A 22,861-nucleotide genomic window follows, 5' to 3' on the forward strand; every position below is an offset into this window, starting at 1 on the left:
CTCTTCAGGCACAAACGCCCATCCTGAAATACTGACCTCCTCTCTATTGTAAACGGACCACGTCAGGGCTCACATCGTCAGGCTCAAAATTCTTTCTACTGGAAGATGTGTAGGAAATAAATGCTACTGCAACAAAAATTTGAACCTGGTGCTGTTATGAGCTGCCCAATTAACAAATGCATTAACAGAGAGGGAAGTAGGGGCAACCCACACGCAAAATAAAGGTAAGATGCCTTAGTCATAATGCTGGAAACAGAGACAGGTAGTGGAAACTAATGAGATAATCAAGAAACAATATGAGGAAGGGGGAAATGGAACTGGGGAGGGAGCATTTGGGGAGTTTTTGCCTAAGTAATGGACATGAAACCCCAGAGTTAAAAATCTGACCCCATCTCTGCTAAGGAAGCACGACATGGCCCAGGGTGAGCCACCTTCCCCCGATGGCCCAGCAGCAGCACTGTAAGATGTGGCCTTACGGTACCAGCACACCTCACAAGGGGGTCACGGGGGCAGTCTCCCTGCCTCAGCAAATGCCTTCACGTCTGGGAACAGAGTGTTTTACCAACAAAATTCCACCTACATTTCATCCCAATAAGTTCTCCTCCCTTGTCTCAGGTCAGTGGGAGGAGCCACATCCCCTTATTCCTACAGGGTTTCCTCATGGCCCCTGCACCCACCAGTTAACGCTGTGCAGGAGGTCAAACAGGGTCATGAGGACAGGGGGAGCGCACCACTAGAAGGTCTTCTGTGTGGATCCCTGGAGACCTGCCCCAAAGCAGAGGCTATTAGGGAGCAAAGGAATATATCATCGGTGTCAACCCAACTGCCTGGCCAGCCAGGGGCCTCACCAAAGGTAGTCATCAGCCGTGCCTCTCGCCACCAGGTAGTGGATGCCCACGGAGCTCGACTGTCCGATGCGGTGCACCCGGTCCTCAGCCTGCATCAGCACCTGCGGGGCGGGGATCGGGATGCATGTCGGTCAAGGCTGGAAGCTGCTCAGCCCACCACAGCAGGTGGCCTCTTGCCCAGAGCCTCACCACACCCCTTCCTCCTCACTGCGTGTCACGTGGCAGGGGGCCTGCAAGCCCCTGTCCACAAACGGTCTGTCATCTGACAAAAGGGAGAAGCAAACACAATACTGGTCAGCAGGGGGGACCTCGATCTGCAGCTGGGTAGCTGTGGATGACCCTTCAGGGCCGGGCCAGGTGCTGGGCGCTGCAGAGGGAGAGCCAGCTTCAGCTCTGCCACCAGCTGTGACAAAGGAGACCCGGCACACTGCCACTCTTCCTCCACGGAATGAAAAGTTATCTTCTAAACAGATAGAGATACCGCGCCCAGGGAGAGGCCATAGATGATCAGGGGTAGGGTGGCTTTTTTATACGGTGGTAAACCCTACGACGAATAATGAAAACCAAGAACATGGTTTCCAGTATAAAATGCCTTCAGGCTCTAAGCCCACCCATCGTTATAGCCATTGCCGACATGTGGTCGATGAGAACCACACTGGTCAGAACAACAGAAGGGAAAGAACTTCTCTCTGGAGTTGAGGAGAAAACTTCGAGTAGAAACAAATGTCTTCCATCTGCTGCCACGGCTAATCAGATAAGGCCAGTGGGCGCCCTGGGCATGTTCAGGGAATACCCACCGCGGTCGCCCTGTCGTGGCCCCACTGGTAAAGTGGCTCCCGGGGGCGGTTGATAAAAAGGGGCTCAGGCTGGGAAGCCAGAGGCCTGGGGCCAGGGCTGCCACGTGCTCCCCTTAAGTGACAGCTATGCTCTTGAGCTCTCTGTGCTCCAATTTCTTCATGGAGACATGGATCCTGAGACTCCTTCTAAAACTTCAATCTGCCCATTGGTGATAAGATGGTCGATAAGCCTACTACTTAGCAGGTTGTTGTGAAGACCTAATACCTGACCAATGGATGTGCAAAGTAGAAGCGTGTTTACCAGGCCTAACAGAAACAGAGGGAAGATGACGCAGGCGCCAGGGACAGTGCACAGAAGCCCCACATCGCTCCCGCCACTGGCTCTCTCTGCCAGCAGCCAGGAGCATGCCCCTCACCCCTGGGTTCCAAAACAGCTCCGCGAACACCACCAGGTCAGCCGAGGAGAAGGTGAGGCCCATGTTGGCGGCGGTGATGGACAGCACGGCCACGGCGGGCCCCTCCGACAGCTGGAACTGCTGGCACAGGCCCTCGCGGTCGGCCGAGGAGGTGGAGCCATCGATGCGGATGTGCTTCACTCGCTGCGGGAACAGCAGAGGGAAGCAAGGTGGGCGCAGGTGCGGGGCCTCGGCGGCACGGCTCCAGGGATAGAGCCCCGCGCTGCTCTGGCTCCAAGCCGGGTGGAGCATCAAGCTCGCCACTCTGTACTGCTTTCCGAGCTGCTTTCCTGGTCTTTCCTTTCAAATTGAAACTTGTGTTGAGATAACTGTAGGCTCGCATGTAGTTTAAGCAATAATACAGAGAAGGATTCCTTGTATGACTTGCCCAGTTTCCTCCACTGGTAATACTGGTAAAACTATAGCATAATATCACACCCAGGATACTGACTTTGATACAATCCACTGACCTTATCCAGATTTCCCCAGTTTTACTTAAACTCCTGTGTGTGTGTGTGTGTGTGTGTGTGTGTTCTATACAACTTTATCTCGAATGTGGGTTTTCACGTATCTGCCTTCACAGTCGAGACAGTGAACAGTTCTAACCGCACAGGGATGCTCTGTAGCCCTTTTATAGCCCTGCCCGCCTCCCTCCTGCTTCCCCCTCACCCACCCAGTCCCTACTAATCTGTCCTGCATTTCTAAAATGTTCCATTTCAGGAACATTTATAAATGGGAGTCAAACACTGTGCAACCTTTGGGGCTGGGCTCTCTTCACTCAGCATCATTGCCCGGAGAGTCATCCCTGTCGTTGCACGTACAGTCGGTTCACACACACCCGTAGCTCATTCCTTCTCATTGCTGAGCTGTGTTCTATGGCAGGGATGTACCATGGTTACCTGTTCACCTTTGGTAGGACATCTGGGTTGGTTCCAGCTTTGCACTACTACAAATAAAGCTGCCGTGAACATTGGTGTATAAGTTTCTATGTGAATGTAATTTTTCACTCCTCTGGGATAACTGCCCAGGAATCAACTGCTGAGTTGTATCTGATAGTTGCATGTTTAGTTCAGCTTATTTTCTTTAAAAAAAAATTTTTTTTATTTGCAATTAAAAATTTAATTTTAATATATATATTAAATGCCTTATAACCTTATGTAGTTATTTCTTGTTATTCACAGTAGTTATGTTCTATATAGTCATTATTATAAAATCTGAATTAGCAAATACTGAATAATTTCCCCTAGGGGAAACACAGGATTAGGTTCCTGAGATCAGCTTATTTTAAGTGGCATTTATTGTTTTCTAATGATAAAGACAGACATTATGAGGAAAATAAATTGCCAATCTATTTTTTCCCATCACTCTTTTCTCAATGTGTATGCTACATCTTTTAAATACAAAGTTCTATATCTTGCTTTTCTCTGATAAACATTGTATTGTAAATAAGCCAAATTATTAAAATGTTTTCTAAAACATGATTTTTAATGGCTGTGTAATAGTTCATTATGCAACAATAGTATACTTTAACCATTTATCTATTTCCTCACATTTGGGCGGGTTTCTACTTGTCACTAAAAAAGGATGGGCTGTCTGCATGTCTCAACTAAGAAGTCCTCATGCTACAACTAAAAGATCCCGCATGCTCCTACTAAAGATCTCACATGCCGCAACAAAGATCTCGCGTGCTGCAACTAAGACCCAATGCAGCCAAAATAAGTAAATTAATTTTAAAAAAAAGGATGGGTTGGCAAATGTCCACCAACAGGTGAGTGGATAAAGGGTGGTACATACATACAATGGAATATCACTCAGCAATAGAAAGGAATGAACTTTTGACACATGCAGTAACATGTATGAATCTCAAAATATGTTGAGTAAGAGAAATCAGATTAAAAAAAAAAGGAGTACACACTGTATGATCCTGTATGATTCCACATTTATATAAGGCTCCAAAAATGCAAACTAATCTACAGTGACAGAGAGCAGACCAGTGGTGGCCTGGAGATGGGAGGATGGGGAGAAACGGGGATTACAAAGGACAGGAGGAAACTTCTGGGGCTGACGGATATATTCACTACTGTATGGCTGTTAGCAAAACTGGCACCATCTTGGGCCCGTGCAGTTCCTCCTGTCCTTCCACTGACCTTACCTAGGGCTGTACTGTAGAACACTGTACTGTCCTGTAGTGAATCTCTTCTTTGTCATCTAGGGCTTCGTAGTTAATAGATACTGTTTAATGATCATTAGGTCCGGGTGGCCTGTATGCTCGGTTAGTCTCCAACGACGACAACCTTCACTGACGCATTCCTGATGCTCAGGAGACTAGTAACCCATCATAAATCCTGACCTAGGGATGTAGTTGCTGTCTCCAAGCACACACCCCTATACTCTAGGTTAACTATAAAATTGTTCCAGGGGCTCCTCAGCATTGCAGAGTGCAGCTGCAAATGCTCTGGATCACCATCTACACAGTCCTACCCTCCATGTAAGTTACCCTTTAATAAATGGATCCACTGATTGTATGGAGCTGCCTGCCTTGTTTTTAGGTCTCAAGATACCTTCTCAGTTCAGTGGGCACTTTTTGTTCTTTCTGTGCAACAACCTCCACTCTTGCTCAACTGTATACTTCAAATATGTGCAGTTCACTGAATGGTAATTATACCTCAATGAAGCTATTAAAATAAAACATTTTAAAAGATGGGTTAAAACAAACCTGTTCATGGTTCTACAAGCAGGGAAGATTATTCGGAAAGTCGTCAGAAATGTTTCTGGAAACCTTCACCTCATTTCTTTGCTCAGATCTGACCTTGGCCTGCTTAGCAGTTGACACACAAACAAGAAAAGCACCCTGTGCTGAATTTCAAAGGGAGCTTACCTTCCTCTCAAGCTCATTAGTAACTGCATCCAAAACCACCTTATGGTGTGCGAACACTAGAAACTTCTCTCTTCCACTTTCCAGTAGGTCCAGGATATATTCACTGCATTTGACAATGACAACACAATAAACTAAACACATACGCAATCCAGCTGAGGTTACTTACTGAAAAGTGACTGCATCTGTAGCAGATACCTTCTGGGTATCTGCCTCCCCAGCTCATTCTCTCCCTCCTCTGAGAGCTGACCTCTCCCCCTTGCCCTCGGGAACTGTGGGGAAGTCATCTTCCGCCACATGCAGAAAGAGTTCTTCCATACTTTTTTAGTCATCTCGCAAACACAAATAAATCAAAGTATCCTTATGTTTTACGTGTCTCTGATGGGTTACTGAAACATTCTTATTATTACCTGGGATCATACAAGATAATGAACAGTTTGCACTTTGGCTGCTACTATCATTATAATGTGTTTTCAGTAAAAATTGAAGTGTTGTTTACAGATCTGAAAATGCCTGGGCAGGGACTGAGGGATTCTTGACAGTAATAAATATCTGGCAATGTAGTGTTGAGACGTAAGTAATAATACTGAAGAGACGTCAGGGATAGCCCTCCAGCTCCCTCCCACATCAGACTGCAAACCACAGGGCCAGCAGTTAAGGCAGTGGTATAAGTGAATTCTTTTTTCCAAGGCCAAAGAATATGGGGTGAAAAGGTCTTGTTTACATGGTCTCCATTCTGCTTTTAATTTACTTCTCTCCTCCATCCACTGTGTTTTTTCTTGACTTTCTGCTCCTTATCTTTAGCTGTGGCCTTAAAGGAAGGCAGCGACCCCTAGGAGCTGTAGGGAGGAGAGTCACCCAGTTGGCAGATCCCAAGCTTGCCCTGGCACTCGCGCCCTGCAGAGGGTTCCCAGTCCCAGTACATGTCACCGGTGGCTCCTGCACGGGCGGCGGGAAGGTCAGCTTCCTCAGACAGGACACAAGGAGCCCTCGCTCTGCCTGAGGCCATCCCCACACGTGGGTGTGTGTCTGGGCAAAGAGCAGACATTGCTCTCCTTGGAGAAGGACAAATCTCCAAGGTTTCCTATTACAGTGCAGGCAGGTGGGGAAAAGGTAAGCAGACTCTCTTCTAAACCGTCTAAGAATTTTTTCAAACCACACTATGACCAACTACAGTATGGATTTGAGTTCAATTTGTGAACTGTTGGTACTAATAGAATCTACTTTAATTAGTTTGAGAGACATAAAATTTGCCATGATATAAGCAAAAAAGTTAACTGCTACAGCATCAGAAAGTCACAAGGCCATAAAATCAACTTGGCCAGCCCATAAACACCACGGCCCCCAGTTTTCCTGATGCCTCTCAGCCCTGTACATCTCAGACGTGGCACTGCTGCTCGGCCCTTCCTCACGTCCCTGAGCTCCCGAGCTGGAAATATCTGCCGACCACAATAACCTTGGCTTTATATTGAAAGACGTCCATTAAAATGAAAACGAACAACAGCAAAAAGGGGAAGAAAAGCAACAATCAGAGGAAACTGGGGTTTTAAGATTTATAATCTAATTTCCACTTACTAGCTGTATGATTCTGAAGTTTAGAGATTTACGTTAGATTTACTCAGTTTCTGCGTTTTAACTTATTCTACTGATCTCACGAGGAGTCTATAAATGTGACATGAGTTAACAGATGTCCAAACTGTTGGAAACTATACATCACTATATAATTTATCTTGGAATTTTGAAAAAGTATGTATAAGGTATGCTATGATTTGAATGTTTGTGTCCCTGCCCCCCAGTTCATATGCTGAAATCCGAACCCCCAATGTGTGGGGCCTATGGGAGGAGATGGAGTTAGTGTTCTTATAAAAGAGACCCCAGAAAGCACCCTTCCCCTTCCAGCACCCTTCTCTTTTTTAAAAAAGAGAGAAAAGTCAACACTTAGTGTCCACTTACATGACAGATGGGATTTTAGCTTCAGCTGTTCTGTTGAAGAAGAGAATGAGGGCTTCTTTCTGCTGCTGTTTCTGTGGAAGGAGAAATCGAGGGTTTAAAGCCTCCCACTGTGAGGGCTCCATGACCCGTTGACATAATCATCACCACCAAGAGCTTCACAAATCCCAACATCAATCGCCACAGTCAAGAGGCCCCGACTTATCCACTCGCTTTAGCCACGCCACAGGAACTGTCTGGACTCTGGTTTTGTACTGGGAGACAAAGTAGCATTACAGCTATTCTGTCACCCTTCGAGAACTGTTGTGAGAATCCAATGAGGCAAGGAACATGCAAGCTCTTTGCAAGGGCATCGCAGGTAGCACTTCATCATCCATACCAAGCTCACGTGCTCAGCGGGAAGGCAGCCCTACTAAGCACACCTATTTACTATAGGTATTACAGCCTGGTGACAACTTACACGTGACAGTGGCCCATGATGTTCCCCCACCCCTTTCCTTCTGCCAACTTGTGTCCATACCCAACTGACTAAGCTCACCTCTAAGACTTACCGAATCATTTCCAACTGACCCCAACTAGTCTATTCTAGTATCATCTCAAGATGTTATTCACATGTTTCTGGCCTGTGTCCACAGAAGGTAACTGACTTCCCTCAAGAGGAAACAGTATGTTCTTTATAGTTTACATCTAAATAAATCCCAATAAAGAATGCTAACCCAGGAGGTGCTTAACCAGTTTCGTAACAATATGAGATAACATTTACCATTACTCTTGGGTTCCCAGAGAGGACAGATACTCTTACCATCCTTGGCAGGGCAGCCATCCCCTTCCACTAGCCAGCATGGGTTTATAGATGCCCCTACATTTTGGGCCTGGGCCCTGTGAGGCCAGTGATTGACATGGCGGCTTCCTCATGGAACAAAGAGGTGACCCAACAGTAATACACCTATGGCCCTGAACTCATTAATAACTCAGGAAAGCAGCCACAGCTGGACTGTACCTTAAATTACAGACACCATAGATGGTGAGAAAAGCTACCTGGTCAAAACCGTTTTTTTGGCTTTAAACAGCATCTCTCCTCTAGGCCTTGACAAGAAAGAAGAAAGAGACCCAGGAACCATAGGAATCTGTAGGGGCACTGATGGGGTAGTGGATCCATTTCATTTTCTACATGAGTCGTGGCAGTGGTGGGCACCGTCCCTCCTATTTTGTGGCAGTTCAATTAAACAACTCTAACCTCCCGGGAACTCACATTGAAGGTGTGATTCTGTGTGTGTGTCTTAACTTGTTTCTCAGCCCCAGGCCCAGTCAGGATTCTGATGAGGCTCTGGACACACACACTTTTCGCGTGTGGCCCATGAACTCACATGGAGTCCATTTGTGTCTCTCAAAGGGTCCCCTGCAGCAGGTTAGGCCCTCCAACCGAACGTGTCCCTAGTAGGATACGCTGAAGGGACAGTGTCAGGCTCCCATCTGACGACCTCACCTGCAGTGTGTATGCCTCAAGCAGACTGTACCCCACCCATTCTCAATCCACAATTAAACCCTTGTTCCTTCAGAGACTCTTGTCAGGTCCTTCCCTCCCACCCACACTCACTCCACACTCGCTCTTAGAAAGGGAGAGGGCAAAACAGATGGAGAGATGGTAAAAAGCACTTTCAGAAACCCTGCCCCAAGATTTAACACGCAGAGCCAATGTGGGTGTGAGAAAACAAACATCATTATTACACACAGCTTGGGGGATGGTACCCTGGGCTAATAACCCTTTGGGGGCTGATTTATCAATAGGTACCAAAAGTCTTCAAAATATGCCCATGCCCTGTGATGCAGCAACTCACTCCTAAAATTTATCCTCTGGATAGAACTGGAGGTACACAAATTCAGATGTAAACTGCTTTTTCAGTGTAGTGTTACTTAGCATAGTGAACAACTGAAATAACTTAAATGTCCAACTACAAATGACTGGCAAAGTTACAATATAGCCAGGTGAGAAAACATTATGCAGTCTTCAAATATTACGTTTTAGAAGAAACATACAACAACATGGAAAAGGGTACAGATATAGTTTTGTAACTTGCTTTCTTCCCCACTTGGTGTATCTTTATAAGATCCCAATTCTGCTTTTAAAATACATATGTTGCTTATTATGTACATAAGTTATAATATAGAGAGAGATAAATAATATATATTTTAAAACAAAATACACATAAATTTTATAGAAAAAATACCAAAATGATATATGCCAAAATTATGTAATATAAATAGATGGGTTAATCTTTTTTTTTTTTTTTTTTTTTTGCGGTACGTGGGCCTCTCACTGTTGTGGCCTCTCCCGTTGCAGAGCACAGGCTCCGGACGCGCAGGCTCAGCGGCCATGGCTCACGGGCCCAGCCGCTCCGCGGCACGTGGGATCTTCCCGGACCCGGGGCACGAACCCGTGTCCCCTGCATCGGCAGGTGGACTCTCAACCACTGCGCCACCAGGGAAGCCCGGGTTAATCTCTTTTATAGTATAGTGATAAAAAACAATAAGTGTTACATATTATACTTTTCTTTATTTGGCAGATTTTATACAATAGATATCTATTGTTTTTTTTGTTTTGTTTTGTTTTGTTTTTTTGTGGTACATGGGCCTCTCACTGTTGTGGCCTCTCCCATTGCAGAGCACAGGCTCCGGATGCGCAGGCTCAGTGGCCATGGTTCACGGACCCAGCTGCTCCGCGGCATGTGGGATCTTCCCGGACCAGGGCACGCACCCGTGTCCCCTGCATCGGCAGGCGGACTCTCAACCACTGCGCCACCAGGGAAGCCCTCTACTGTATTTTTAATGTGGGAGAAATCAATAGTTTTATCTTAAAAAAAAAAAAGCTCCCCAAACTGAGTAGACATGATACTAGCCCATTAACTATCTTACTTCTTTTGTCAGCCATGGACTGGGAAATTTTAAATAACCTGCATTCTTTGTTCCTGCCTCTTAGATTTCTATTAAATTAGATCCACTGGGTTCTGAATTTATTTTTCTATGTTGGAATCTAAGTGGATTGTCAAACGGCAGAAAGGTGAGCTGATACTGTCACCAGGAAGTCTGCATGGACCAGTTCCATTTTTCTGTTCCTGACCTTGCTGATCAAAAAACAGCTCTAGACAAAAGATGATTAGAGTCAGCTTTTCTTAGCCTGTGAAGAGCTATCTATTATAATGAGAAAAAGATTTCACTGTACATTATGTTTTATAAATTGGCTGCTTCACCTTGGCTTCTGTGATTTAAAGCTTTTTAAAAAATGTCTTCCTCCAGATGGGAAGGTGTGAGGGAACAAAGAAAGAAATCACTTTTTGACAGGCTAGCAGTGCTTTGCTGGAACCACCATAATGTGTAAAATTGCAGGGAAGCTTGGAGCTACAGAGTCACTATAAAAATGGTGGTGGTGGGGTCCTTTCTGTAGATTCACAGACTAAACCCACAAAACCATGAATCTCCATTTTAACACTTTCAATTCAGGATTTCACAGCCAGTCAGGGCTTGGAAGGCATGTTGATGGCCATCTGGCCCAAGCCCCGGCTGACACTGGCTCCCCTCCCTGGGTTAAGTTGGCAGGAGGGTGCTCCCAGTCAGATCCACGGTTTGTAGGTGCACCAAATCTGGGGCTTTACAGTAAGAAAGGTTCTGATGTTCTAAAGGGTCATGCTCATAAATTCATTTGCTACTTGGATCTTCCATTATAAAAATTAATTTACGTTAAAGAACACAAAAGAAAACCAAATTTTCAAGAATTTGTCTTATTATCTAAAAGAATTTAGTATCTGGCTTGAGCATCATGCTGAAGGCAACCTGTATCTATTCAATTTCTCGCTCTTAGGGACAAACTTAAATTTCCCAAGACCCCAAGGAGGCACACAACAATTCTCAAGCACTGGACTGGGAAGAACTCAAGGCCCCTTCTCCACTGGATTCTTGAAGAATTACACTGAAATTTAGGGTATGTTTTCACACTCTGCAAAATAGTGTTAAGACTCTGGGCTGAAGAAGCAGAGACAACAATCACACACGACAGGTAGGGCTCGGAGCAACTGTCACAAGTCCTTCGTACTTTTCCAGCACCAAGCCTATGAGGCAGGTCGTGGCTCCCCCTTTTAGGGAAGAAAATACCTACAAATCCCCAAGAATTTAAGGGACTTGCATAGCTATGGGGAGTTATAAACACCCAATATTCCTGACTTCCATGGCTCAGCCTAGTCAATTTCACATCACTGTCGATAAACTCAGAAATCAAACTTGCAGGTTACATATGAAATCATCTTTGGAAAGAGCCACTCACCTAACTGTGTACATTGGTGGAAAGTTTAAAAAATGCTTTCAAACCTTGCTGCACTAAGTTCAAAATTCCCATACTTCTTTTTGGCTATACTGCACAATTGACAGTTGCCTCTTGACCACTTAATGTGACTTTCCTCCTCAATTCCAATGCCCACAGACTGCTTTGTCAGTTGTCTACACTGGCTGCTCTCCACCACCTGGTTCAGGAGATGGCCTGGGTACAGGTGAGGGTGTCCTCTGGGGACTCCCACGAAATACTAACAGACTTTCTTCCATCACACGCACAAGGAACTAAAACATAGCATTTTATAAACATTCAGACCTCTGCATCTAAAAAGATCATACATCTGAATTTTTCCCATTAATATTACATATGCTATACACGCTCATTGGTTTCCTTGTCTGGTGGAGTTCACTGGTGGGCAAAAGTTAGTAGACATTAAAGGTTTAAGAAAGTTCTAAGAAAAAACTAAAATTGAGAAAAAATTTTTATTCACTGCCTTTTTTTCTCTAGAAATCAGAAAAAGACACCAATGCTGATTTTAGCAACAGAACACCCTGGTTCTGCTCATGGTTCCACTGAAATATAATTTGAGAACCACTGGTCTGTATGTCCATGTCAATGTTAAGGAACTTCACTTGAAAACTCCACGGCAAAGAGATTACGCCTGCTTACTTCCTCTAGGCCATCCCGATTATTATGTATAATACAGCATAAATTAAATACTGCTGGACAAGTTACCAGTGCATCCTCTACCCTACACTGTTTCTTAAAAATTACTAGCCAGTCTTGTTCATCACATGGTAAAATAACATTAAAAAAAAATCACATATTCTGTCTCCTGTCATCTTATTTAGTTTGTACTCTCCCAGAAGGCTGGTATCTCATGTAGATCTAAGTTTCTGTACACAGGGCAATATCAAGCCCAGATAATGCTTTATGATAATGTCAGAAAATGTCAATGACTGTCATTTTCTTGGGAATGAAAATTGCAAGGTTTTTATCCCAAGAGGACAGAAACAGGGCTGGTAAAGATTACTTTATAGCACTTAGCACAGTATGACGCTAAAGACAGATATGAAATGAAAGTGTCTTGAAAAGACAAAGTCACCATAGTGGAAAGAGCCCAATTATATAGGGCTAACAGCCTTGGTTATAGCCTCAGCTCTGCCATGGAGTAGCCATAAGAACTTGGGCAAAGCCCACTCTGTGAGCTTCAGTTTCCCCCTCTATAAAATGGGGGTGCCAACTTGTTGCCAACCATAAATGACCGTAATAAGGATTAAAAGTTAAGAGGGTTTGAAAACTCTTTGTTATATAAACGTCAATTTGCTTTTTTGACTAAAGCACATGACATGAGATGGTTAGAGCGTTAACATATATAACAAATACACTTAGAACTAATTTCTAACGACCGTTACTAAAGGAAGTATTCTCAAAATACACTAAACATAAACTCCAACTTTCTTTGAGGGATTCAGAATACATATCACCATCCTGTGGTTGCCCTGGGGTTTATCTCTATGACTGTCCGTCAACAGTGATCTACACAAGTAGAAAACTGCAAATTAATACGAGATTTTGGAAGCAGACTAGATAGGCTGAGAAATGAAGCGGGCTCACCATCCTGCCCGGGGTGAGGGGGAGAGGTTACGGGAAGACAAGGTCGGGGGACTCTGGGTCAGCTCTGCGGGGCCCCTCCAGGGAAGGCACAGCTGTGCACAAGGGGACTTCCCAATCCCCATCTCCAGCCCCGGACTCACAGTGTTGTCCTTGGTGGTCATCTCCTTGGCCGCGGCCTCCAGGGCAGCTCTGGTCCTGGCGTTGATCTGGCCTGGGGCGACCACCACCATCTTGCGCTGTTTGGCTGGGAGCTGGCAGAGGACGTCGCCCTTGAGGCGTCGCAGCATGACCGTCTCCTCCAGCAGGAGCTTCAGCTCCCCCAGGTTGGAGGAGCCTGAATAATCCCATCCCCAGGGCAGCTGTGGAGGCAGAACCGAGACACAGCTCGTGAGAGTCCCTAGGGCCCAGGACCAGAGTTGTCACCCCTGGGAATGGCCTTCTCACAACCCTCTCTTCCCTTGGCTTTGTTCAGAGAACTTCAAGTGGCTTTAAGGGACGAATAAAAGCTCACAGAATACAAATGAGAAACAGGAAGGAAAAGGAAGAAAGAAAGTCAGGAATGAGAGAACCAAAAACGTGTATCATGGCGTCCCACAATTTGGCGCTAACCTTTCTAGCAGCAAAGGCAAGATGTCAAGGGGTTTGGTGCCTGTCACATTCAAGAACAAACGAGACACTCAGCTTGTCAGACTCTTCCCATACACTAAATGCAGAAAGTTTCCCTAGGGCTTACCCTACAGAGCCTGTTGCACAAGGTAACAGATGATGCTGTAATATCTTTTTTTTTTTTTTTTGCGGTACGCGGGCCTCTCACCGCTGTGGCCTCTCCCGTTGCGGAGCACAGGCTCCGGACGCGCAGGCTCAGTGGCCACGGCTCACGGGCCCAGCCGCTCCGCGGCATGTGGGATCTTCCCGGACCGGGGCATGAACCCGTGTCCCCTCCATCGGCAGGCGGACTCTCAACCACTGCGCCACCAGGGAAGCCCTGTAATATCTTTATTTGATGAGGGTTACAGGGATTACAAAGCTCTTCTTCTCCAGCATGGGCCTCACCATGTGTGACTTGGTGAATGCCATCGCAGTGGCCATGGTGGAGGCGGCTGAAGGGAAGAACCCAGAACACAGGTGCTGCAGACTTGCTGAAACCAGAGGTGGGTTTTAGAGCGCCCAGGCAGTCCTTCATTAAAATGGTTCCTTCATTTAGCAGCTCAAGGAGGCAGTGAGCAAGAATGTCCACTTCCTACCACACAGGTAGACAAGATGCTACCAATGAAAATAAAAACCCTGTCCTTCACTAACGATCTTACTGGAAACAGGACTGACTTCTACGGTCTTGTAGAAAATCAGGGAGCCAGGGTGTCTGCTGCCTTAGGGTTTCAGCTGCTCATTTTCCCTCATGCCTCACCCCACCCTGGACTGTGAACCACTGAGGGCAGGGGCTAGGCTTGATCATTTTCGAGGGCCAGTGGACCTACTATAATGCTGGAGATGTGATAGGTGTTCTCTAAACCTCTGCTAAATTGAGAGCAGGAAGAGACAGCCAAAGGTGGAGAAATAAAATGATCAAAAAGTGCTTCTTCTTTTAAAAATATACACTCTGAAATCAACTGGAAGTTCTCAGCAAATGCCTTCACGGTATAGGGTCAAAAATGAGCTCGGCATGGGGCATTCTTTTCAGTGGCTTCTCTTAATGCAAGAATCTGGCCACAGTTAAAAGAAAAAAGAAGTAGGGACCTCCCTGGTGGCGCAGTGGTTGAGAATCCGCCTGCCAATGCAGGGGACACAGGTTCGATCCCTGGTGCGGGAAGATCCCACATGCCGCGGAGCAGCTAAGCCCATGCCCCACAGCTACTGAGCCTGCGCTCTAGAGCCCACGAGCCACAACTACTGAGCCCACGTGCCACAACTACTGAAGCCCGTGCGCCTAGAGACCGTGCTCCGCAACAGGAGAAGGCACCACAATAAGAAGCCTGAGCACCACGATGAAGAGTAGCCCCCCTCGCCACAACTAGAGGAAGCCTGTGCGCAGCAACAAAGACCCAACGCAGCCAAAAATGATAAATTAATTAATTAAAAAAAAAAAAGTAGCCCTGGCCTACTGGTTGCATTATATAAAAATCATGCTAGGAACAAATGGATATCATAATTAATTTAGGTATAATGTTCCTACCTTCTGATATTATCAACTCTTAACCTTGCAGGTTAAAACCCAATAATACCAAAGGTTTTAAATGCGTAATACCGTAGTTACAATCCAACAAGCTTTTATTGAAAAAAAATTTACCACGGAGCAGGCATGGGCTAGGTGAAAGAAAGGATAAAAAGATGGGGAAGGCAGCGTCTGACTATGTTTTCTTGGATGCTGGGGCAGTGGCAGCAGGAGGAGGACAAGGGCGAATCTGAGGATGGCTTGAATGACTGCGGAGACGGTGGCCAGAGACTGGGAACCCAGGGAGGGACAGTGCAGCAGTAAAGGCAGGGAATGGCTCTGCCCTCAGCACCCCCGACCCCTGGCTAAACAGGACACCATGCGCCCAGACAGTCGAGGAAGGTAAGATCCTTTTCAGAAATCAAGTTGTCTTGCGGGATCAACACAGCTACACACAACCTAACCTGGACTGATCCATGGGGAAACTCTGTTAAAGGCGTGTATGGCTTTAAATACATTTAATAATAGAAATCTCCTGCCTCAATAACCAGCTAAAAACGGTTTGCCATTAACTTTGCCAAGCACCACAAGTTACATTATAAGTACTCTGAAGGTAAGTGGATATTTTTAAAGTACTTGAAAAGCTGTTTTTTCTTTTCCAAACGTATTCTAAAATAAGGCAGGTGATCTTATTAACACCACTAACTTGCATGGCAAGCCTTTTCTCCCCCCGGTGGCATGGGTGATGAGTGAGGGGGCGCCGTTTCTCCAAGTGTCAGTGTCTTCGACACAAAGAGCAGCTCGGCATATTTGTGACTTGATCACAAGACAGGAATCCTTAAGGTCTGAAGTAATGAGGCTTTAGAGTCCAGTTAGCGCCTCTGCACAGGGACACTGCCCGCAGGAAAGAAGCCAGGGTGAGCTGGAGTTGCGGCTTCAAGGTTACAGCAGAACAAGTGGGGAAAATGAGAAGTGATTTGCCCTTGAGAGGGGCCAGCGCCTGCCATTCTAATTCAGTGCTACAGGAACCTCACGGGAACAGGGTTTAGGCATCTGAGAAGTCGACCTTGCCGGACAAAGGACGACTGCTGAAGGATAAATCCATCACCCTGGCCACAGTTTTGAAAGTAGAGATTAGAAAGAGAAGTGAGTGACTCTCCCTTTCTGGTTTTCAGATCGTGGATGTTCTGGAGGCTGGATCAGAGAGAGCTACTCGGGGCTCAGGAAGAAGGTTCGAACCAGCCCCGTCACCTCCCACCTGTCAGCAATGACACCGACCGGGACTTCTGCTCCACCCATCACAGCACACCAAGGCCCCAGCACACCAGCAAACAGATGAGACTGTATCCCACTGGTGGGTCTGGAGAGAGTGAAGAGGGCACAGAAGCCAAGGAGGAGGAGAAGGCCACAGACTGTGTCTCTTCCTGACAAGAGAACAGCCCAGTGCCAGAAGAAGACAGCTCAACTGATTAAGGAAAAAAAAAACGAACTCCTAAGCAAACAAGGAGCTACTTCTGTGTGTCATCCTGTCTCGGGTTACTCTGCGGAAGAACACCGGAAGTGTGCACAGGCTTTGGCCAACCTGGCTACGGCTGCCTGACACCGAGAGACCCCCCAGCTCAGGCCAGGAAACATGCTTTGTCCACCAAGAACATGCTGCTGAGCTACAACGGAGACACGGCCGCCAAAAAGGAGGGCGAGGAAATCCTGGAAGCTCTGGTCGGGCTCCACCACGCTCTGGGGGTGGCCTGCCTCTGGCCGAACCAAGACACAGAGGCCTGCTTCAACCTGCAGAGGCAGAGGGAACGCGAAGGAGCGAAAGAACGACATAAGGGAGGCGTCTGTGGATTACGACTCTCGGAGGAGGACCAAGTGTTGCTTGGGGCGGGGCCTCCTTGGCCATCTGCAGGTTGAACGCAGCTCGGGCACACTTTGAAAGGGCACTTGGCAACATTATTACCGCTGAGGGCGACAGGATGTCAGAAGTGATCAGTCTACAGAAGAACCACGCCCAGGCCCGCCAGCACTGGCAGCAGGCTCATTCGACCCATGTTTCTTTGTTCACTGATTCAGCCCCCAAACTGCAGAGGTGAGCATGTTACCAGCTGAGGCCTATGCCATGTCTGGAGGGACCCAGCACAGGGAATCTCAGCCAAGTTCACCTGCCAAGTGTGGGGATCACACATGCTACGCACGTGCCCTGTAATGCATCAGCTGACAAGGGGATTGGTGAGAAAAGACAAAAACGATGCCCCCCACCCCTTCCTCTGCTCTCCACCTCCTGACTCTTTTCCTCTCATTTACAAGAGAGATGGTGGTAGCAGCTAGAATTTTCTTGATCTGTATTCAAAAGTGAGGTACTGGGGCATCCAGAGGAAAGCCCAGTGATGAATTTATCTTTCAGCAGTGGCCCTTTGTCTGGCAAGATCATCCTTCTGAAAGCAGGGCTTTGGCAGAAAGGCACTGCTGAGGAAGATGGAGTCCCACGCTCAGCCAGATGGCCAGACAGATGACCACTAATGGAGTCAACGGCCCGTCAGGAGGAATGCGCATTTGCGGCTAATGTAATTTAAACATTTTTTAAAATGTTGACTTTCTCGTTTACGAAAGTAATCCATTTTGGCATACCTTATCTTCCAATCATACATGAGAGAGACACAGAGTGGGGTGAAGGAGGAGGGGGGGAAGAGAGGGAGACAAGGAGTGAATAATTAACTATAGGGAAAGTTTCACATCCTACTGTTTTCCACTCTTTTATTTCCCCATGTCATTAAATAAACTTTTTTTCTTCAGCTAAAAAAAATTGAGGGGGCTTTCCTAGTGGTGCAGTGGTTAAGAATCCACCTGCCAATGTGGGGGACATGGGTTCGAGCCCTGGTCCAGGAAGATCCCACATGCCGTGGAGCAACTAAGCCCGTGCGCCACAACTACTGAGCCTGCGCTCTACAGCCCGCGAGCCACTACTACTGAGCCTGTGTGCCGCAACTACTGAAGCCCACACGCCTGGAGCCCGTGCTCCACAAGAGAAGCCAGCACAATGAGAAACCCTCGGCAACCAGAGAAAGCCCGCACAAAGCCACGGAAGACCCAACGCAGCCAAAAAAAAAAAAAAAAAAAAAAAAAAATTAATTAAATAAATCTATTAAAAAAACAGGTTTTAGAAATCATGATTAAAAAAATTTATTTTTTATTTTTTTGGCTGTGTTGGGTCTTGTTGCTGCACACGGGCTCTCTCTAGTTGTGGCGAGCAGGGGCTACTCTTCATTGCGGTGCACGGACTTCACATTGTGGTGGCTTCTCTTGTTGTGCAGCAAGGGCCCTAGGCGTGTGGGCTTCAGTAGTTGTGGCTCGCGAGCTCTAGAGCGCAGGCTCAGTAGTTGTGGCTCACGGGCTTAGTTGCTCCGTGGCATGTGGGATCTTCCCAGACCAAGGATTGAACCTGTGTCCCCTGCATTGGCAGGCAGATTCTTAACCACTGCGTCACCAGGGAAGTCCAGAAATCACGATTTTGATTGCAATGGCATTTGTTTACAAGGCTTCCTCTGCCATTTTTGGAGAACGGAAGCTGTGCAGACTGTAGCTTCAGGGGCAGCTGCTCCATTGGCACCGTATTCATAGAGATAATTTGCAGGTCAGAGGCTTCTGGCCTGCTGACCGGGCACGATTCACTATAATGAGTCAACATTTATGAGCAAAGGCCCACTGATGAGAGCCCACCAGGGGAGCCTGAGACCATGCTTCCCACTCCACCTGTTCAAAGGCTTCCTCTGTCCTGTTTGCGCAGAGTATGTAGGGCCTCGGCCTCACCTGGAGCTCACCTCGGTGCCCTTCTCGGAGGCAAGAGCTGTTGGCTTTCAGAGCTCCAGGCACCTACGCATTGGCCACTGGTCGCTCTACTGGAAAACACTAACGTGGAATCACCACAAGCGTTAGAACTCAGAGGGGCTGCTCTTATCTTACCCTAGAGGACACTCCAAGGTCAGAGTTAGGGGAAAAGCAGAGCTAAAATCTGAATCCAGCTCTATGGCCAGTGCTCTTCTGATCACACCACAGCCGAAAAGAAGGAATGGAAAGGGAAGTGTGAAAATCAGGGTGGGGGTGGGCGGGGAAGAAGGCGAATAAAGAACAAATACCCGCTTGGCGCCACAGTAGCGAAGTCCAAAGGTGTGGAACTGAGGGAAGAAAGTCGGCCTGACGGCGAGGATCTGCGTGTAGAGCTCTGCCGGCCGGGACATGGCTGGGGTGCCCGACAGTAAGATCACCCTCTTGGCAACCTAGAACACAAAAGCCCAAGATGCTGAGATGCACAGAGGACACGCAAGGGATGTCCCCAGCACCCCCAGAGTCAGAGCCGAGGCCCCCGGAACAGTACACCCCTGGAATCTTGCATGAACACCTTCACTTCCTCGCACTCTGACTGCAGGTACTTCTCAAGTTCATGCATCTTAGATCCAAGGTAGATCTAGATTCCAAAGACACTACGGCTGGCCTCACTCCAGAGCTCTGGGTGGCCACAACCTGGGAACTCTAAGCGAAGGTACCATGACCAGAGAAAAAGAGCATGTGTGCTCCAAGAACCTCACGGTGTGACCCGTGTAAGAGGCTGGGCGTCATCTCCTAAGCTGCCTCGGCCACACCCTCTGCCCGCATCTACATCAGCACTTAGTCCCTTACACTGAATTCTATCTTGTCTGTCTCCCTCACTAGACTGCAAGCTTCTTGAGAACAAGGACTGGGCTGTGTCCACCTTTGTTTTCGGAGAACAGTGGCTGGCACAAAGTAAGCAATCAATGAATATTCACTGTATGCCTAAAAATATTCACAAGGAAGCTAACTGGTGTCCTACGGAACGTGGAGTAAACTCAAAGAATCCAGCACGGTTAGAGGAAGGGGAAGTAGGGGAGAGAGCAGCAGGTCCGAACTTTTTCCAGGATGGATTTCTGACACCCAAGCTGAACCTATGATTAGATAATGACCCGTAGGACCAGCTCTTTCTCAATCCCAGGAGAAAGCATCAGCAATGGCCTGTGTATATGCCTCTATTTGTTTTCTTTAGAGGAAAAAAAAAAAAGGCTGTCACTAACTCAGTTGCACAATGCTTTGAGCCTAAAGATCCCTGATTCAAGCTCATTTGGCAGTTAATAAGGACTTTAAAAGGTGGGCCCCGGATCCATCGACCCTACACTCAGCCCAGGCCTGCAGCAGCCTGCTCAGCTGAGGGCAGGATGGGCATAAACAGCTGGTCAATTCCAATGACAGACTTTGGGTTCATCCTACCTCTTACTCAGATGAGAAAGAGGGTGAGATAAAAAAGGAGACACGGGGCTTCCCTGGTGGCGCAGTGGTTGAGTGAGTCCGCCTGCCGGTGCAGGGGACGCGGGTTCGTGCCCCGGTCGGGGAAGATCCCACATGCCGCAGGGTGGCTGGGCCCGTGAGCCATGGCCGCTGAGCCTGCGCGTCCGGAGCCTGTGCTCCGCAGCGGGAGAGGCCACAACAGTGAGAGGCCCGCATATCACAAAAAAAAAAAAAAAAAAGGAGACACTTCCCTATTGTACTAGAACATGAAGTGGCCAAAGATCACTGGAGGTAAAATCCATTTCAGCTCTGGGAAGGGACCCTACTGGGGGGCTCAGTTGTCTCGAAACAGCTTGTTAACCACTGTAACCTTGAGTTAATGATGGCAGCATAAGGCAATCGCATGCAGTCAATCACCTAGGGGAGGAAATTAGGTTTTCAGATAGATACACAGCCTCATAAAAATAAATAAAGGTGCAGCAGAGGGAAGAAAAATGATTCTTTATAAATATACAATATATACCATTCTTTTCTTTTTTTTTTTTTTTTGCGGTACGCGGGCCTCTCACTGTTGTGGCCTCTCCCGTTGAGGAGCATAGGCTCCCGGACGCGCAGGCTCAGCGGCCATGGCTCACGGGCCCAGCCGCTCCGCGGCATGTGGGATCTTCCCGGACCGGGGCACGAACCCATGTCCCCTGCATCAGCAGGCGGACTCTCAACCACTGCGCCACCAGGTAAGCCCTATATATACTATTCTTGAGATGCACTTTTGCCCTCTCAGAAACTGCCAATACCTAATTCCATTATGACAGGCGAGCTATGAATTTCTCCAGCTATAATTTTCCACAGTTCAATTACCTGGGCCTTCTAATTTCCTACGTGGTTTAATGCAGACTCATTAAAATAACAATGAGCTTCTTGAATGACGCCTGTAGCACCACTTGCCTTGGCTCAAGGCCATTTCAATGAAACGGGGAAAATGAAAAGTCTTATCAGTACGAGAAAATCAGCTCATCAGCCAAACCTATTCCCCACGTCATCACTGCTGTAGCCTGGGGATGGAGCCTGGGCAGCAGCTCACAGATCAGGTGCTGGAGATTAACTCCAAGGTTCTCTGCCCAATATTTATAGGACAGAGTTAACATGGAGTCAGACTTCCCATATACTGTCCAGACTAGGGCGGTGATGGGACCGTTGAAAAGGGATGCTGGTGGGTGTTAAAACAGCACAGGCAGCATTATGGAAAGAGCAAAAAGGCCAGCTTTGAAAAGAGACCAAGACAGCGTCTCATCTGTTATGGAATGACTTAGCCTGCTCAGCCCCGACACGTCTATGGTCATCACTGTCATCCGTAAGGCCTTTAAGTGCCCGGTTACACATGGTTTATATGCCACCCTCTACCCTTGAGAACTTCCAGTTTAGGAAAATATAAATGCATAAAACAACATAAATCAACCCTACATTGAGCGCCTTACAGGTAACTCTTCTAGCACCCAAGAAACCCACAATGGAACAATGCAAAAAAACGATTTCTATTTAGTGTCAGAGAGAAGTTAGTTGATTCACACGAGCAGGGGACTCTTCCTGCAGCCTGCCTGATCACGCTGGGGGTGAGAACAGACCCTCCAGCGGACACCACCCCCGCTCCGGCCTGAAGAGGCAAAGAGCCATCTCTCCAAACACAGAGGGACTGGGTTTTCTGTTCTAGGTGCAGAGGAACTGGGTTTTCGACTCCCTGCTTGCATATCACAAGCACTGCCATTGTAGTACTGTACAAAACATCCAAAACCTGGTGACAAATCCAACAAAAGGGATCAGATGATGCACATTCTGACAGATTTATACAATAGAATACTATTTGTAAGAATGAGGTCCAGTTATCGGGAATGAGGTGGCATGATTACCAAGATGCGCCATTAAGGGAAAAAAGGAAGGTGCAAAACTGGTTGTAGAACACTCCAAGGAGGGAGAAAGGAAACACACGTTGAATGTACTGACATGGGCACAGACTCATTTTTACAACTAAACCCCAAAATCCAGTAACTGTGGCTGTCTTCGAGGAGAGAGATCAAGGGACTGGGGGATCCAGAGCGGGGAGAAAGAGTTATTTTTCACTGTACACCCTTCTGTACTCTTTGAATATATCACCTAGTTAAACTACTTCAATGAACAAAGAAAAGAAAAAGCTCAGACACCTTAGACCACTATGCTCATCTGATCTAGCCAATCGACAGACATAAAAGGACTTTACTCCCACAAAAAGAGAAACAGCTGTTTATTAGGGAAGGATGGTGGGATTCTGAGGGCCTTTCTTCTTCTAAAGAAATAATCTAACTGGTTTAACAATAAAAAGCACTATAAATAAATTTAAAAAAAAACCACTGAAGGAAACTCAAACACACCTCACTGCTCACAATGGAAAAGTCAGATACCCTTCAGGGCTGGAGTCATGTGGAGAAAAAGACCATGTGATTTGGCCTGAGCAGGAGTGAAGGTGGTGATGCATGGCCAGACTGGATTTCAGAGGCAACTATCAAAAGGTAAAACTACGACC

General features: G+C 47.0%; 1 protein-coding gene and 1 pseudogene across 3 annotated transcripts in view; one reads left to right on the top strand and one right to left on the bottom strand.

The window, feature by feature from the left end:
- SMARCAL1 (SWI/SNF related, matrix associated, actin dependent regulator of chromatin, subfamily a like 1) overlaps positions 1 to 22,861 on the bottom strand; it is a 52,314-nt gene that overhangs the window by 4,469 nt on the left and 24,984 nt on the right. For all 3 annotated transcript variants that reach the window (XR_009533196.1, XM_060106617.1, XM_060106616.1), the window contains exons 11-16: positions 19,146 to 19,286; positions 13,004 to 13,222; positions 6,929 to 6,999; positions 4,979 to 5,081; positions 2,062 to 2,244; positions 849 to 949 (exon numbers count right to left, since the gene is read on the bottom strand). Coding sequence is in view for 2 of the 3 variants with exons in the window: in XM_060106617.1 (XP_059962600.1) it covers positions 849 to 949; positions 2,062 to 2,244; positions 4,979 to 5,081; positions 6,929 to 6,999; positions 13,004 to 13,222; positions 19,146 to 19,286 (818 nt within the window). In the remaining variant the exon portion in view is untranslated. The remainder of the gene's footprint in view (positions 1 to 848; positions 950 to 2,061; positions 2,245 to 4,978; positions 5,082 to 6,928; positions 7,000 to 13,003; positions 13,223 to 19,145; positions 19,287 to 22,861) is intronic.
- Positions 13,906 to 17,218, top strand: LOC132495382 (tetratricopeptide repeat protein 23-like; annotated as a pseudogene).

Source organism: Mesoplodon densirostris, chromosome 8 (assembly GCF_025265405.1).
Source record: "Mesoplodon densirostris isolate mMesDen1 chromosome 8, mMesDen1 primary haplotype, whole genome shotgun sequence".
Lineage (NCBI taxonomy): Eukaryota > Metazoa > Chordata > Mammalia > Artiodactyla > Ziphiidae > Mesoplodon > Mesoplodon densirostris.